This window comes from Gallinula chloropus (genome assembly GCF_964237585.1).
Source record: "Gallinula chloropus genome assembly, chromosome: 3".
NCBI classification, from domain to species: Eukaryota; Metazoa; Chordata; class Aves; order Gruiformes; family Rallidae; genus Gallinula; species Gallinula chloropus.
The window spans coordinates 52,896,760-52,911,624 of record NC_140087.1 but is presented as its reverse complement, the minus strand read 5'-3'; the positions used below and the strand labels follow the sequence as shown (position 1 = coordinate 52,911,624).

The window sequence follows — 14,865 nt, the reverse complement described above, 5'->3', positions numbered from 1 at the left end:
CTGTCTAATATACGAGAAGTGACATCATCACAGCCATAGAGATTATAGTCACTCTACTGAAGTAAGACAGTTCACTGTTAGGCAAAGCAACTAATTTCCCTCACATCGACTTACATGGAAATAGTCAATTGGTTCATTTATTCTCCTGAATAGCTGTCTCGCCCACAGTATCTTTCCTGCAACAGGTGGCATGTTTCGAGCAAGAGGAGGGTCATCTTTCTCAATTCGGTAAAGCTATGACAAGAACAGTATCATTAAACAAGTGGATTAAAAAAAAAAAATCTATTGAAATGTTAAACTGTTTTTTCTCTGGTGCCACAATTTGAACTTCCTCCAAAATAGATTAAATTCGTGTTGAGACTGACAACGGTTCATTGAGAGAAATATATATTGCTTCCCTCGCCTGCTGCTCTTCTGAGATGCATTTATTGATGCCGCTGTTGGCATTTCTCCTCTTTTTTATTTCATGCTATTCCTTAGCTGTGCTTACTTCTGACAGAGCCCTGACTACACCAAAAGGCATCACATAGCAAATTACCAAATCTGCACTGACAAAATATTCAAGCAATTTAAAACCACTGCTGCAATGGAAGCAACTTTTTCTGTGAAAAAACTTGCTTAGCAGAGATAAAAATCAATCCATTAATATCTAACCAATAGTTAGAACTAGCCAGTACACAGGTAACATTCTTTAACAGGAGGAGGAGGAATATTTGTGTCCGCCCAACTCTGGGCATGCAAATTCATACTGTGATAGCACAAACAGCTGTACTGCTTAAGCAGACACTGGTCTTCACTTATCAGCCTGTCTTCTTACCCCTACACTGACTCCTGCACCGTGCCAACAAAAGCAGTCCAATTAGCTTGATGGTGAACTGGGGAAGAACTCACACAGATGAAAACCCCAGAAAACTTTTTTTCCCAGGAAAAAAAGTGCCAGGTGGTGTTCAGTGATTTCTTAAGCAAGCAGTGCTTCTGAAAATGTGTTCATCAAATTAAGCCCCTAATCAAAGATTCAGGGAGTGTTATATACAATGTGTAGATAGTGAAAGGACACTGTAAAGAGCAGTTCAGAGTAGCTGTGCTAAGTTTTTTTGAGTCAGTGTTTGGAGAACTGCAGTTTACAGACACTTGGCTCCTCATGTAAACGTGTGTAATTCATCTGACAAAACATAAACTTCTCTAGAAAAATATATGCAGTCTGGTTGATCCCCTTTATAGTCATTCAAGAAAAACAGCCATTTCAGGAGAATTATTTAAATCATCAATAGATAAAATACATCAGAAGAATTTACTCTAGAACACATTTCTTTCATGAGTAGATGGATGTCTAGTTCTGAGGCTGATGTTTATTTTGCAGACATATAAAGTCAGGTTACATGAATTCCTCTCCAAATGTTTAAAGTCAAGTGATGTGAAGTTAATCTTCATTTATGCTAAAGTCATGGCACATGACACAAACCATAGAAAATTACTTTATAATGAAAATAAATGCAATTTATCTACAATTTTTATCTATTTTATACTGTCACAGCATTAGATAAAAGCCATGTATAAATCCAAAATAACTGTAGACTTTGGTAAACAAAAGGTATATGCAAGTGATGCACACAGCCAGTAAAGAACATACAGGTTTTTTCTTTTAATGGATGATGTTATAAAATAAAAGAATTTTGGTTTAAAAAGTAAAATTGTGATGACATAGTAGCCTGCAAGAGCATGCATATGATATTTGCATACACACTCTGTGGGAAGTATGATAAATTGAGCATTGACAGTCTGTGAAACAGGCAGAATAAATAAAAAATGTTCACACTATAATATTTTCTCTTATTTTAACATGATGTTTAAGTCTATTGCAAAGAAATTAAATACCTTTATAGTAGCTTCAAGTTCGGCTTCGTAATGTTGAAGAATACAACCAACTGTATGTACAGTTTCTTCTTGAAGGCATGGCATTCTCAGATTTTGAAACCTGTATTAAAAATGAGTATCCAAAATGTAACTTCTAAAACATACATTTATTTGAAATTTTTTCTTTATTTTGAGGTATGTGGAAATTACATAAAATGAAGTGAGAACAAATCTAGGAAATACTCCTGGATCTGGGATTTTATTTTTTTTCCCTTTGAGCTGATTTAAGCTAGTTGAAAATTTCTGTCCTGGTGGGTTTTGTTGTTGCCTCTGTTGTGGGGTGGTTTTTTAGGTTTTTGTTTTAGTATTCTCTGGTATATATGAAATAAACTCTAATAAAATTAACAAATAGGAGAATATATTGATTCCCATAAACTAAAATATATCTTGTACAATGATGAGATGGTTCAGAACAGCAATACTGAAAAATTTTTGATTAGGCCCTTTGTGTGTGATTTGAATTGTGATAATCAGCAACTTGAAGTTACTTTAAAATATCTGAAGATATAATTGCCAATACCTTTGAAGTAACTGAAGCTCATGCTGTGAAGTCAAAATTCTCCCAAAACAGGAACGCATAAATGCCTGTAACTGTACCTAAAAATATATTATTTAGTATATTTGTTTCTGGCCATAGAATAGCATTTTGAAATCTGTTAATTTCTTAATATGGTAGTATATGATATTGTTACTGCTTAAAGCACAAAATAGCAGCCTTCACTGGTCTATGTTTAACATAATCAATAGTTAGTGTCAGATCTGCAAAGAATCAAATCACGTCTTGAAAACAGTTCCAGCTTCTGCCCAACATCTGACCATGGTTCTGCAGGCTAGTAAACCACCTCTATGTAGATCATTCACTCAGGTCTCATTTTTGTCATTTTGGCTGCAGAGTGACTGATCTTCAGTGAGGACTCTATAATGTATTTTACAGCTTCCTTTGGAAGGAAGAAAAAGAATGGAAAAAGCCTCCCTCTCCCCAAATACAAACTGTTCTTCTTCCAAAGATCATAAGGCAACATAATTCAGATTCTAAAGTCTCACTGACACTCAGGGAGATACTGACAAAGAATAATAAGTAGTTAAGAGATTCTTATCAACATTATAGGTAACAATACTTTTCTTACCTCTAAACCTTCAATTTTTGCCATGAAGTTCGTAAAATCCACATCAAAATCTGTTTTTCGTGGATCAAGGATGTCATATTGTATCTTTTGAACACTTTGATGGATATTTTTGAATTTTACTGCCATAATATCTATGCCTTCAATGGTAGAATGACTCAGTGCAGAATAAGTTTGTATTACAGTTATCATCTCTGTAATCTGAAACATAAACATAATATTCATGCTCAGAAATTATTTGCTACTTTCTCTACAAACTAAAACACAAGAAAAATAAAAATAAATAGCTACTTCTCTAACTACTGCATTCAGAAATTTGTTGTTTCTGAGCTTCTAAGTTAACAATCTTCAATCATGGTTAATTCACTTTTCAACATCAGTTCCCACCACAAACCGACACAAAATAAAAAAAATGCTATATTGTAACTTTTTTATATTTGACTGCAAGATTTAATAAGGTAAGACAGAAAAAAAGAGTTAATACATGACATATGCATATTGATGACACAAAACTTTCACAGGATTAAAAATCATACAGTTTATTATATATTACTACATGATAAGGAAAACCAAAGACTCACAAAATTACTACCCTGTGATGACTGTCCCATTATCCTCTTATCCCTTACCTGATCTTATTCTGCCCCTAGGAGCACTTATCCTTTCTGAATGCTAATTTAAAATCCTTTCATTGGGATGGCAAGCTAAATGTTAAGACCACACCAAGCAGCAGAATCGCCTGAAGGATGGCCTATGCAACAGAAGTTTTTAATGCCTTAACACACCATTCATAAAAGCAAAGATGTGTTATTTTTCACATAATTTTAGGCCTCCTAAAACTATGATCCAAGTCTAGATCAATTAGGTCGTTTCTCTCCACACTAACAGAGATCAATTGGCAAATTCAGAAGGACATTGTGAGGTAATTGCCTGAAGCATCAGGATGACTTACTTTGTGGAAGAGTTATAAACACCTTCTACAGGATGATTAAGAGCATCTATGTTGACAAATGTCCACCTTGAAAACCAGCCTTTGGAGAAGCCTTTTTTTACCAATAACAGCAGCACATCGCATACTCACTTTTTCCAATCTCCTACAAAAAGCTTCACATTTTCCAAAAATATATGTTTCTGATACTTCAAATGTCTTTTGTCGCCGAGTTTCCAAAATCTCTTGCTTTGTTTCACGAAAGCATTTCTGATATTCTTTCAATAGAAACATGCAGTCCTAAAAAGTGAAGGAATAAATAATCATACCCATTATGCTATGTTTATAAGTGAGAGACTGGAGAACTCAAACCTACTGTCATTCTAAAGTGGTTATCACTATCTCTGGTTTCAGACAATAAGCAGTAATGATTTACAGTGTTTTACTTTCAGTATGTGTAGCAAACATTTGCAACATATGAACATACAACACCACAGTACAGTGAAAGCCTTAACACTGGGGAAAGAGCCCCAAAAAAACCCAAAAGGAAAATTCTAGCTTTTGTTAAAGTACAGTGGTTTAGAGAGCAACAAAGAGCAGGTGATAACTCCTGCTCTAAATGAGACATTTGAATATTAAGAAAAGTCTCTATTTAAGAGCAGTCAAACTGTTCTCTGGATAGGACAGAATTTGGCATAACATAGAAGTCCGTTTGGAACTCTCACAGGGCTTAAAAGAAATTGGTTATACAAGTTAATGTAGGCTGACAAATTTAAGTTGAAGTGAGACTGAAGAATAATCAATCTTTCTCAGTTCATTATTTACTTAGAAAATACTAAAACCCTATCAGATATAAAAATAATGACTGGTGAGTAATATAAAGTACATAATCATTGGAATACAAAATCTTCTGTCAGTTCTTGGAGAACAGAAAGCAGATTTTACCACAATATACCAGCAGTCACCAGAACTATCTGAACATACACGTGTATGTAACAACTAGGCTATGAATTACTGGAAATGAAAAAAGGTTCTCATTGAAAGAAACGTTCACATCTTCACGAACATACAGATAGTAGAAGACTGATCACCATGATTAGAAACTGAGCTTCCATTTCTCTCATAGAATAATGAGGGCTTGCCAGCTGTAGAGCAGTCACAAGATGACCTCAATGAAACAGACGAATTACTTGAGCCCTGTCATCCTGTCACATCAGGACAGATACAGCCAATACATTTCCTTTTGTACCTCTGGACCTAACTTTTAAAGAGCTTTCAAATTCTTTGCCTTTCTGGGAAAGACAGACCTCATCTATAAAGGATAGGTGGAAATGAAGTCAGTATTGGCAACCAGTAACCCCACAGCACTGCACGTGCTTAATTATTCTTCATGTGTCACTATCAGCTAAGTAGAGGAAGTCTCTCAGCACTGAATTCTCCTGGTGTGCCAAGAAAATCAGGTATTAGAGTGGTCTACTGTAACAAAGTGAGGGTGCATTCAAATACCAGCAACACCTTCATCAACAACCTTAATGAGGGAATATCGTCCACCCTCAGCAAGTACGCCGATGACACAAAGCTGGGAGGAGTGGCTGACACGTAGGAACACTGCGCTGCCATCCAGCGAGACCTGGACAGGCTGGAGAGCTGGGCAGGGAGAAACCAGATGAAATTCAACAAAAGCAAGTGCAGAGTCTTGCACCTGGGAAGGAATAACCACTTATATCAGTACAGGCTGGGGGATGACCTGCTGGAGAAGAGCTCTGTGGAGAAGGACCTGGGGGTCTTGGTTGATGACCAGTTGACCATGAGCCAGCAGTGTGCCCTGGTGGCTAAGAGAGCCAATGGGATCCTGGGATGCATCTGGAGGAGTGTAGCCAGCAGGTCCAACAAGGTGATCCTCACCCTCTACTCTGCCCTGGTCAGGCCCAAGCTGGAGTATTGTGTCCAGTTCTGGGCTCCCTGGTATAAAAAAGACAGGGATCTCCTGGAGAGAGTCCAGAGGAGGGCTATGAAGATGATTAAAGGACTGGAGCATCTCCCCTATGAAGATAGGCTGAAAAACTGGGGCTGTTCAGCCTTGAGAAAAGAAGGCTAAGAGGAGATATTTTTAAACATTAATAAGATCCCAAGTATGGGACACAGGGGGAAATGGCCAGCCTCTTCTCAGAGGTCTGTGGAGACAGGACAAGGCACAATGACCTCAAGTTAGAGCACTGGAAATTCCACACCAATATGCAGAACTGTTTCATAGTGAGGGTGACAGAGCACTGGGACAGGCTGCCCAGTGGGGTTGTGGAGACTCCCTCTCTGGAGATATTCAAGACCCATCTGGACACCTACCTGTGTGACCTGTCCTAGGGACCCACCTTTGGCAGGGAGGTTGGACGGACCCAATGATCTCTTGAGGTCCCTTCCAACCCCTATGATTCTGTGATTCAATAAATCAGTGGTGTGAAGTACTGGATGCATAATGCTATGGACTTCCTGCTGCATATCTATAGGTAATGAATAGGTTTGATAGGTAAATAATAAAATACCAAAATACAAACCTTCATTTTTCCAATCACTGTTGATGCTTCCTGCTCCCAGATACAAGACAAGCCACCATCTGTAATATATGCTCTACATGTTGTGACCATTTGATTTGTAACCTAGAACACACAAATGAGAACAAGATGATCTCAACTTTATAAGGAAGTTTGCCTGTTATGCAGAAAACTAACAAAATGCCCACATAGATTGATTAGTACTATTAGAGTTCAGATAAATTTCACCCAATGGAGAAATAGCAGCTAAATAATATATGTAATGTACGTGACAAACACCCTATAAAAGTTCTTAAAACACTCTAAGAACTGTAAATTCCAGGAAGCATTTGTAAGTACTGTAAGTCCAGCAATACATATGCATAAACTTTGAGTGTCACCAGCCACAACTCAAAAATAATAGGTATTATTTAACTCTTAACTATTGTACACTTACATTGTTATCTTTACACTTTATAGTGTGTGCCTCCTTGTTTAAAAGTTGTCATTAAAGAAATTTCTATACTAACAGTATGCCTTCACTTTGGTGTCCCATGGCTATGAAAAGGAGAGAAGAACCCTCAACTACTCAACCACAAAAATCCAAAGTTTGTAATGACATAAAAACAGAGAGGAGTATAGGAGTGAACACACCTCAGAAAACAGCTACAGGTGATACCCTTTTCATTTATTGAATTCAAAACAGTTCTGAGACTAGAGTACTTCAAGCAGGTTTTAACAATCTTAACTGAATAAAAGATGGAAAACTAGTCCACCAAAGGCAGTCTTACACTAATGTAGTGACTGAAGGAGTTGTTAATAGGATCTCCAGCATCACCTCTGATGATCTTTAAATGGAAGCAAGAGGTAGGGAGAACCTTAAAGCCCTGGATTAAAATATAGCTTTTTCCTTTCTATTTCTTAGCACAGCTTCATGTAACCAGTTTGTTATTAGCTTCAGTATGGAAGTGCTCAACCCCTTAGAACATTAAATAATAGACACTAGTATGTGTCTCTGTCATAGCAAAAATTATTTCATAACAGGCAATATAAACACTGATGTAATATAAACACATGACAATTCAAAACCAGCCCCCATCATGGATAAATGTAGCCTCAAATAAGCACATAATTCTTAATATCCTAGTTGAAATTGAATTGTAACAAGAAAAACTTTGTAACACTAAAACCTGGGGTGTTCATAGAAAAAAAAAAGAGTTTTTTTTAAAAAAAGTGATGCAATAAGAGTCTAATAAGAATTTCTCTCCAAATGCTTACTGGAGATGTGTATTTTAGTTAACGATTTATTTGTTCTAAAACCACAAGCCATCTTTTCCTGCAGTGAATACCAGGACTGTGCAAAATATATTCATATAACTACCTAACTGGTCTTCATTTTCTGTTTAAGGTGGCAAAGTTTATAAGCTGAGATAAAATTCACTTTGTGTGACTTATTTATGAAAACAGGAACCTTCTGTTTCTCATAACTTTTAAAGGAGTAACCTAGTAAGACTGACAGCCACCTGTTAATTAGGTCTTCAAGGCTTGTAATAAAAGAATCTTTGTGGATTCACTGATTTACAAAACAACTGCACAGATTAATTAATTAATTAATTAATCGGGACGATAAGGAAAACAAAAATTTTGCTGAATGAAGAATATGAACAAAGTTCCTCCCACAAGTCTCTAAACCAAGGTCAATCCCCTCTTAATCCCTCCATTCATTACAATTTTTTAGCAAATGTTCTCCCAGTCTAAATAAAAGTGTTTTTTTCCTAGGAAACCATATTTTAAAAAATATTTACTATTATACTTAATATATTACCTTCACGAACAATGATGTCATTTTCTCAGTGGTATTGTAATATCTTGAAGCACGGTGAATCATTTGTATAGTATTTATCAAGTTTGGTACTCCACGTGTCATTGATACCTTAAACAGAGTTTTGAGAAAAATTTTACTTTATACCCTTTGCAGCTATATTTCTATACTATTGACAACTTCTAAGTTATATTTTCCCTAAATCACATGAACCAGTCTTTAAAATGCCATGGTATCTTTGCCAAAAGGTTTCTTGTAAGGAAAAAAATAAACAAAACAATAATAATCATCAATAACTTTTTAAACCTTAAATAATAAAAGCAATGTAGCTATAACATGATTTGGTGAGAAATCAGATTAAAAATACTAAGATAATAATAAAATATTTATTAAAGTATATTTATTATAATGATTTATTAAAGTGTAATTGGTAGATCACTGGAACAGGTTGCCCAGAGAGGTATCGGAGCCTCCACCGCTGGAGATATTCAAGGTCAGGATTGATGGGGCTCTGAGTTACCTGATCTAGTGAAGATGTCCCTGCTTACTGCAGGGGGTTGGACTAGATGACCTTGAAAGGTCCCTTGCAACCTTACACATTCTATGATTCCATGATAATGCTATTTTGATGATCAAAACTGAACACTGATTCAAGAAGTACAGGTTACAATTTTTGGCACAAAGGGGAGTATGTTGGGGAGGCAGAGGGTCTGCCAGCAACCTGGCCCTGATGGCGGAAGGAATTGACCTTGACAACATTCCTGCATTCCCTTGAGATAGAGAAATCACTCAGTAACAAGTTCACAGAACAGGGTGACGATGAAGAGTGGGTGCAGACTGCCTAGAGCCAAGAAGAAGGCGGAAAAAGATGACCAGCGGAAAAAGTGTAAAACGATCCTTTAGCCTATAGCATTCTTATGTGTTGTTTGGTTAATACTATAAAGAGTCTGTGCAGTTGCAATGAAGAGGCTGGAGCATTCTAGAACACATTGATCACTGAATGGTGCGTCATGTCCTCCTCTACAACAACAGGAGTCTTCTTGTGGCAGCTGACAGTGAGTATCTGTGATTAATGCTTTTGTTTTCTTTAAAGTACAGAAGTTAAATATAGTGTATGCAATCACATTGTGATATCAATCATTATATAAAATGTTTCATTCAGATGTCTTGAAGAGATCATTAATGAGTTCCTAATTCATTCCATCATATGAAATATCTAATTTTCACACATTTCATTAAATTACTGTTCATACCATTAAAATCAATCCATGGTATTACAAGTATGCTGTAATTCAATAGCTTCAAAAGTATTTTGGGAAAAAAAAAAAAAAAGGTAAAAAAGTGATAATTCAGTCACAGTATCAGAGACAGGGTTACAATTCAGAACATTGAGTAATTTTGATCGTTACACCTCAGAGAAGGGTATTCCAAGCTCCTGCAATTCACTTTGGGCTGCACACTCAAAATAAGGATACTAATACTGTGGATAGACATATCAGGCATTTGCATTTGGTAGAAGAGTGTGAAAGAAAAGCTATATAGTATGAAAACAGCCTTCAGGGTCTGCATGTTGTTCATCACCACCAGCATCACCCAGGATCAGGAGATCTGAATCTACTGGGTTTCTTTTTTAATCCTTGACAAAAGCAAAAACAAAAACAAAAAAAAAACTGGAAAATGAACTGTATGGTGATTTCTCTGATTCAAAGCTCTGAGTTAAACATTCTAAATTTTCATACGCACACGCTAAATATCATAATAAATCTGCACGTACTCCATTCCTGATCCACTAACATTTAAAATACATTTCAATATCAGCTATTAAATTCAACTTGACCAAAAATGTAGTTATTTTTAAAACAGAAAATAGTTAACTTGCATGTCGCTATTTTTTAAGTTGAATACCATAGAAAATCCTACCTACTAAAACTATTAACTCTTTAATGAGCTTCCACCCACAAATGTCTATCTTGTAAATAAAAGGAATTTTATCCTAGTAACACCTATGAAGCAGCTCATTACGCCCTGGTACCTGGCACCCTCTAGTGATACTCCGAAGAGTTGAAGATAGACAGTTTAGTAATACTATTTATCCTACTCCTCTCTCCTATTCCATGTGTTATCAGCACTATGTCATGTATTAACACATTATTTTTGCTAACCCTCAGTTGAAACTTTGAATTAGGAGCCTAAGCTTCCAGAAATTCAAAATGCAACACTTCCTGACAGAGGACAGGAGGCAGGTACGACCAAGCAAAATGACCAAAAAGCAAAGCACAACAAGCAATTTTATGTCGGGTATTTCTTCCTTCCATCCTATTCTGGAACAATAGTTAGAAGCATATAGCTGTTGTAATAATTAACATTTAATAAACCTAATAACTGATATCTCGAAGTAAGGGCAACCAGTGTACAGGGAAAACCAATTATTTAAATTCAATTAGCTGGTACTTCTGCAAATAGAAGCAGCTAATACTGTCTTTAATATCAAAATAGTATTTTACATTTCATTATTCTTTATATAACTGAAGTTTTGGTATTTTGTTTACAGCTGTCCGATTATTCATTGACATAGAATTTTCAATGCAGGACATATTTTGAGATTCTTGTATTATAAATTACATATTTTAAATGAGCTAAAACAGGTAATAGCAGCAGCAGAACTGACTTACTAGCAGTTACATGTGTTTCTGTGTAGTGATATTTTTACGCAATATATATTTTTTGTTTTCTGTTATATACAATAAACTAATGCTTTAACATTTAGCTTGATAGACATTTAGAAAAAACCCTAAAAAGTAGAAAAATAGGAAAGTAAACTAAATTAATTTTAAGCAAATGTTCTCAGCACTCTACATAAATACCTAAAGCATGCTTTTAAGAACGATGAAAGGCATACTTACAATATCACATTTATAAAGTGGCTGACAAACTTCTTCAAGTATGTTTAAGTATTTCATATTATCTTTTGATTCATTTACTGCATCTGTGATTTTGACATCTAATTCTCTCCACATCTAGAAAAAACAGGGCCAGAAAAAACTTCACGTATAGCGAACTATTTCTTTAACTTGCACTGATTTGCCAAAAGAAAACTCTGGTAGCTTCATTTCCAAAAGACACTAAGCAGGTAATAAAAATTATTTTCATTCACAGTATTTTTTTCTGTATTTGTAAAAATGTCTTGCTCTTTCTCTTAATATATTAAGAACCACAGTAACATATCTAAAATTTCCTCTCATGATTCTCCTCAGGAAGTGTCTCTTAAATGCAATGACAGTATAAATATCACAAGCTTTATCTACTTAACAACATAAGCTACTTTATCTGTAAAAACAACATAAGAAAATAATTAGTTACCTGTAGTAGTTTAGAACGTCCAAAAATCAGAACATTAATGACAGCTTTGCAGTTTGGTCCTTTGATCTGCTCTATAATAGAATTAAATTTAGCAGACATACATTTCCAGTACTCTAGTTCAGTCAGTGGACCTGAATCATCAGCTTCTTTCCTTATCTGCTTACTCTCAATCAGAACCTGCAGCCAATTGGGAGGCAGGGGGGGGATGAGAGAGAGAAAACAACCCACAACAATCCAAATCTACTACAGCGAATAAACATATCATTATAAGGAAGAAGAAAAGAAACACTCTAAGGATTCCAAGGATACTAACTTCAAAAGGAATAAACTTGAAGCTATTTACAAATTAAAACAGTTTTGATATGGGAAACCGTCCTAAGACTGGATCATATTCTTAAACTGAAATGAAAGCAACTAATACATACATTCAGTTGCTGCCATAACTGGCTGAATCTCAGCATTTAGTCATATTTTTTTCTTTAATCAGAATCTATAGATTGAAATGCACCAAATGCAACTTCGCTTACAAAAAACTTGAAGAACTTGATGACTGTTTAAAATGACACCATAATAGAATTTACACTCAGACTATAAATGAGTAATAAGGTAACTATTTTAATAAAAACTTTAAATATCAAATCTGAAGTCCTAAACGCACTTATTTGTAGGTTGATAAAGGTACAGCTAATTTTTTAAGACGTCTTCTACATTTTTTATTCTCATGAGCTAAACACACTAGAGTATGTCCCAGTCTACACAGGTTCCGTATTTTGACAGAGTTCTGTGCTTTATCACAGAAGCCTCAGGCAACTTGGACCTTACCATATTAGATTTACATGGCATTAAAAATGCTATTAGAAGTCTACAATAAGGTCTCCCTGTACCCTTCTCTTCTCCAGGCTGAACAACCCCAACTCTATATATATTCATGCTGAATTGATGTGAAATTGTTGTTACAACAACAACTTACCTGTTCAATTTGTCTATACCATATCATAAGTACTTCCTCTAGCTGCTTAACCATGTCTGGATCATCAGCTGCTGCATGTACTTTCTCAAATGACTGGAGTTTAGAAAAATTAATGTAATCTATTTCTGTCAACTTAACAGTTCCTTCAATGCTTTTCATAGCCACTGGTAAAACAAAACAAAACAAACCCCACCCCAATTACAATACAGAATCAATTAAGACTGAACTTTTACTGATCTTACATAAATCAAAATATTTTTATTTTAAATACAGTGTTCCTCCTTGTGGTTCAGCCCCAGGTGGCAGCTGAGCACTGTACACCACTTGTTCAACCATCCTGGGGAGGGATAATGGACCAAAGACCCACAGGGTGGGATGAGGACAGTTACTGATACAGCACAGTGAGAGGAACAACAACAGAGCCTGGGACAGAATATCCCAGGCTGTATGGTAACACACAGCACTTTACCGACCCAGGAAGGTAAAACCATGAAGCACTTTACCAACCCAATGCCCAACCATCCTGACACCCACCCACACTCAGATCCAGAGCCACATGGACCCATTCCTCCCCTCCCAGCCTCTTTTATAGGGGCTTGATAGCACATGGAGACGATACCCTTGGCCAGCTTGGCTCACCTGTGCCGGCTCCTCAGGAAAGTTAACTCTGTCCTGGCCACTCCCTAACTAGAGAATTTTCTTAGGTAAATTATCTATCCATGTATTTATTGTGCAAGTAATTGATAATTTTATTTTTCCTTACAGAACAAGAAAAGTTCCTTTCCTATCTGCTATTAGCTTTAAATGGAAATTCTTAAGTAGAAGTCGTCTACTTTGATTGTTCTTAAATGCAATGCTTACCTTCTAAAGATGACAGGAATCTGTTAATAGTTTCCACAAAATTCTGCTTGTCATTTGTATCTCGTTTTGTCTGACCCAAAGCACCCCAGTTATCTGTTGCAAGGACAGCCGGCAGAAAAATCTTTTCTATCATATTCTTAACACCATGTAAGAGTCCTTCAGTGGCATCCAAAACACCAAAGAATATATCCTGCATAGTAGCAGAGTGGTTGTTAGTGATGCAAAATGGAAACAATATTATAAAAAAACACTGTATTTTTTTTTATGAAGGCATTCCAGTTTGCCAATGAAAACTTTAATTCAACCAGACAAAATCTTTACAAAGATACTGATACCTACAATGTGACCATAACATACTGTTCTGAATAATAAAGACGGCCTATAATGATTTAATACAGTTTTTAAAAGCTGCCAGGTTACATTGTCATTTCAGTTATTCCCCTATCATACAGAAAGTTTGGAGTTTTTTTAAATAGTACCTAAGAATTAAATATATATTAAATGTCCCCATCTACAATTAGGTACCAAATAGTAAAATGCAAGCAGCAAAAATGCTCTGAATGTGCACATCTGAAATTATATTAGAAGCAATTATCTGACTGAATGTATATCACTTTGGATCAGATGAAATTTTTTTTACTCTTCAGGACTCAACTTTACAAGTTCTGAATATTTTTAATATTCTGATATTTCCAATGCTCATCAAATCAGCAAAAATTAACAGACTTCATGTAACAAATTTCCTAGAACACAATTCACCTTTTTTCATCACTTCAGTAAGGAATTTGATGCAAAATTAATATTTGTATCTTCTAATATTGCTTTTTTCCCTTCCACCTTTTCAACACTCAAAAGGAATAAAACACTTTATATATATAATATAGAGTATAAAAATTAACAGATTTTCTGTCTGAAGAATTTGAAGTCATTAATTGGAAAACACAAATCGAGGGTGGATTCTTCTTAATTTACTGTCCCACTGCTCAAGTATTACGATGTTTATCTATGCATGAGAATAAAGCCCACACTTAATTAACTTATCTTATGTAATTGTAAAGCATTGTATTTCACACATTCAAAGACACATAAAAGAGAAAGGTACAGGTAAAATTATAAAGTCTTCTCACTGAGTCCTTGTGGTTTAGAGATTTCAGTCACACAGATGTATTTAGTAGGTTTAACCCCTTCAAAAACAAGGAAAATAAGAAATTAATCTAAATGCTGACTTCTTTAACAGGAGTTCCCTAAGACACTGAATTTACAACATATCTTGAATATTTGCTGATGTAATACAGCTATTCACTGTCTACCCAAAAAAGAGAGCAAAGAACGTGATATTGCTTAACCTTCAAAAAATG

At 35.5% G+C, this 14,865-nt stretch overlaps 1 protein-coding gene across 1 annotated transcript in view; it reads right to left on the bottom strand.

Moving 5' to 3' along the window:
• DNAH8 (dynein axonemal heavy chain 8) overlaps window positions 1-13,661 on the bottom strand; it is a gene marked incomplete at its 3' end in the record, with an annotated part of 121,592 nt that extends 107,931 nt beyond the window's left edge. Inside the window, exons 1-11 of the mRNA XM_084261088.1 lie at window positions 13,508-13,661; window positions 12,647-12,810; window positions 11,677-11,853; window positions 11,220-11,333; window positions 8,320-8,427; window positions 6,519-6,620; window positions 4,120-4,266; window positions 3,042-3,239; window positions 2,435-2,511; window positions 1,876-1,975; window positions 115-234 (exon numbers count right to left, since the gene is read on the bottom strand). Coding sequence (XP_084117214.1) covers window positions 115-234; window positions 1,876-1,975; window positions 2,435-2,511; window positions 3,042-3,239; window positions 4,120-4,266; window positions 6,519-6,620; window positions 8,320-8,427; window positions 11,220-11,333; window positions 11,677-11,853; window positions 12,647-12,810; window positions 13,508-13,640 — 1,440 coding nt within the window. The 5' untranslated portion in view covers window positions 13,641-13,661. The remainder of the gene's footprint in view (window positions 1-114; window positions 235-1,875; window positions 1,976-2,434; window positions 2,512-3,041; window positions 3,240-4,119; window positions 4,267-6,518; window positions 6,621-8,319; window positions 8,428-11,219; window positions 11,334-11,676; window positions 11,854-12,646; window positions 12,811-13,507) is intronic.
• Between the last annotated feature and the right edge of the window lie 1,204 nt (window positions 13,662-14,865).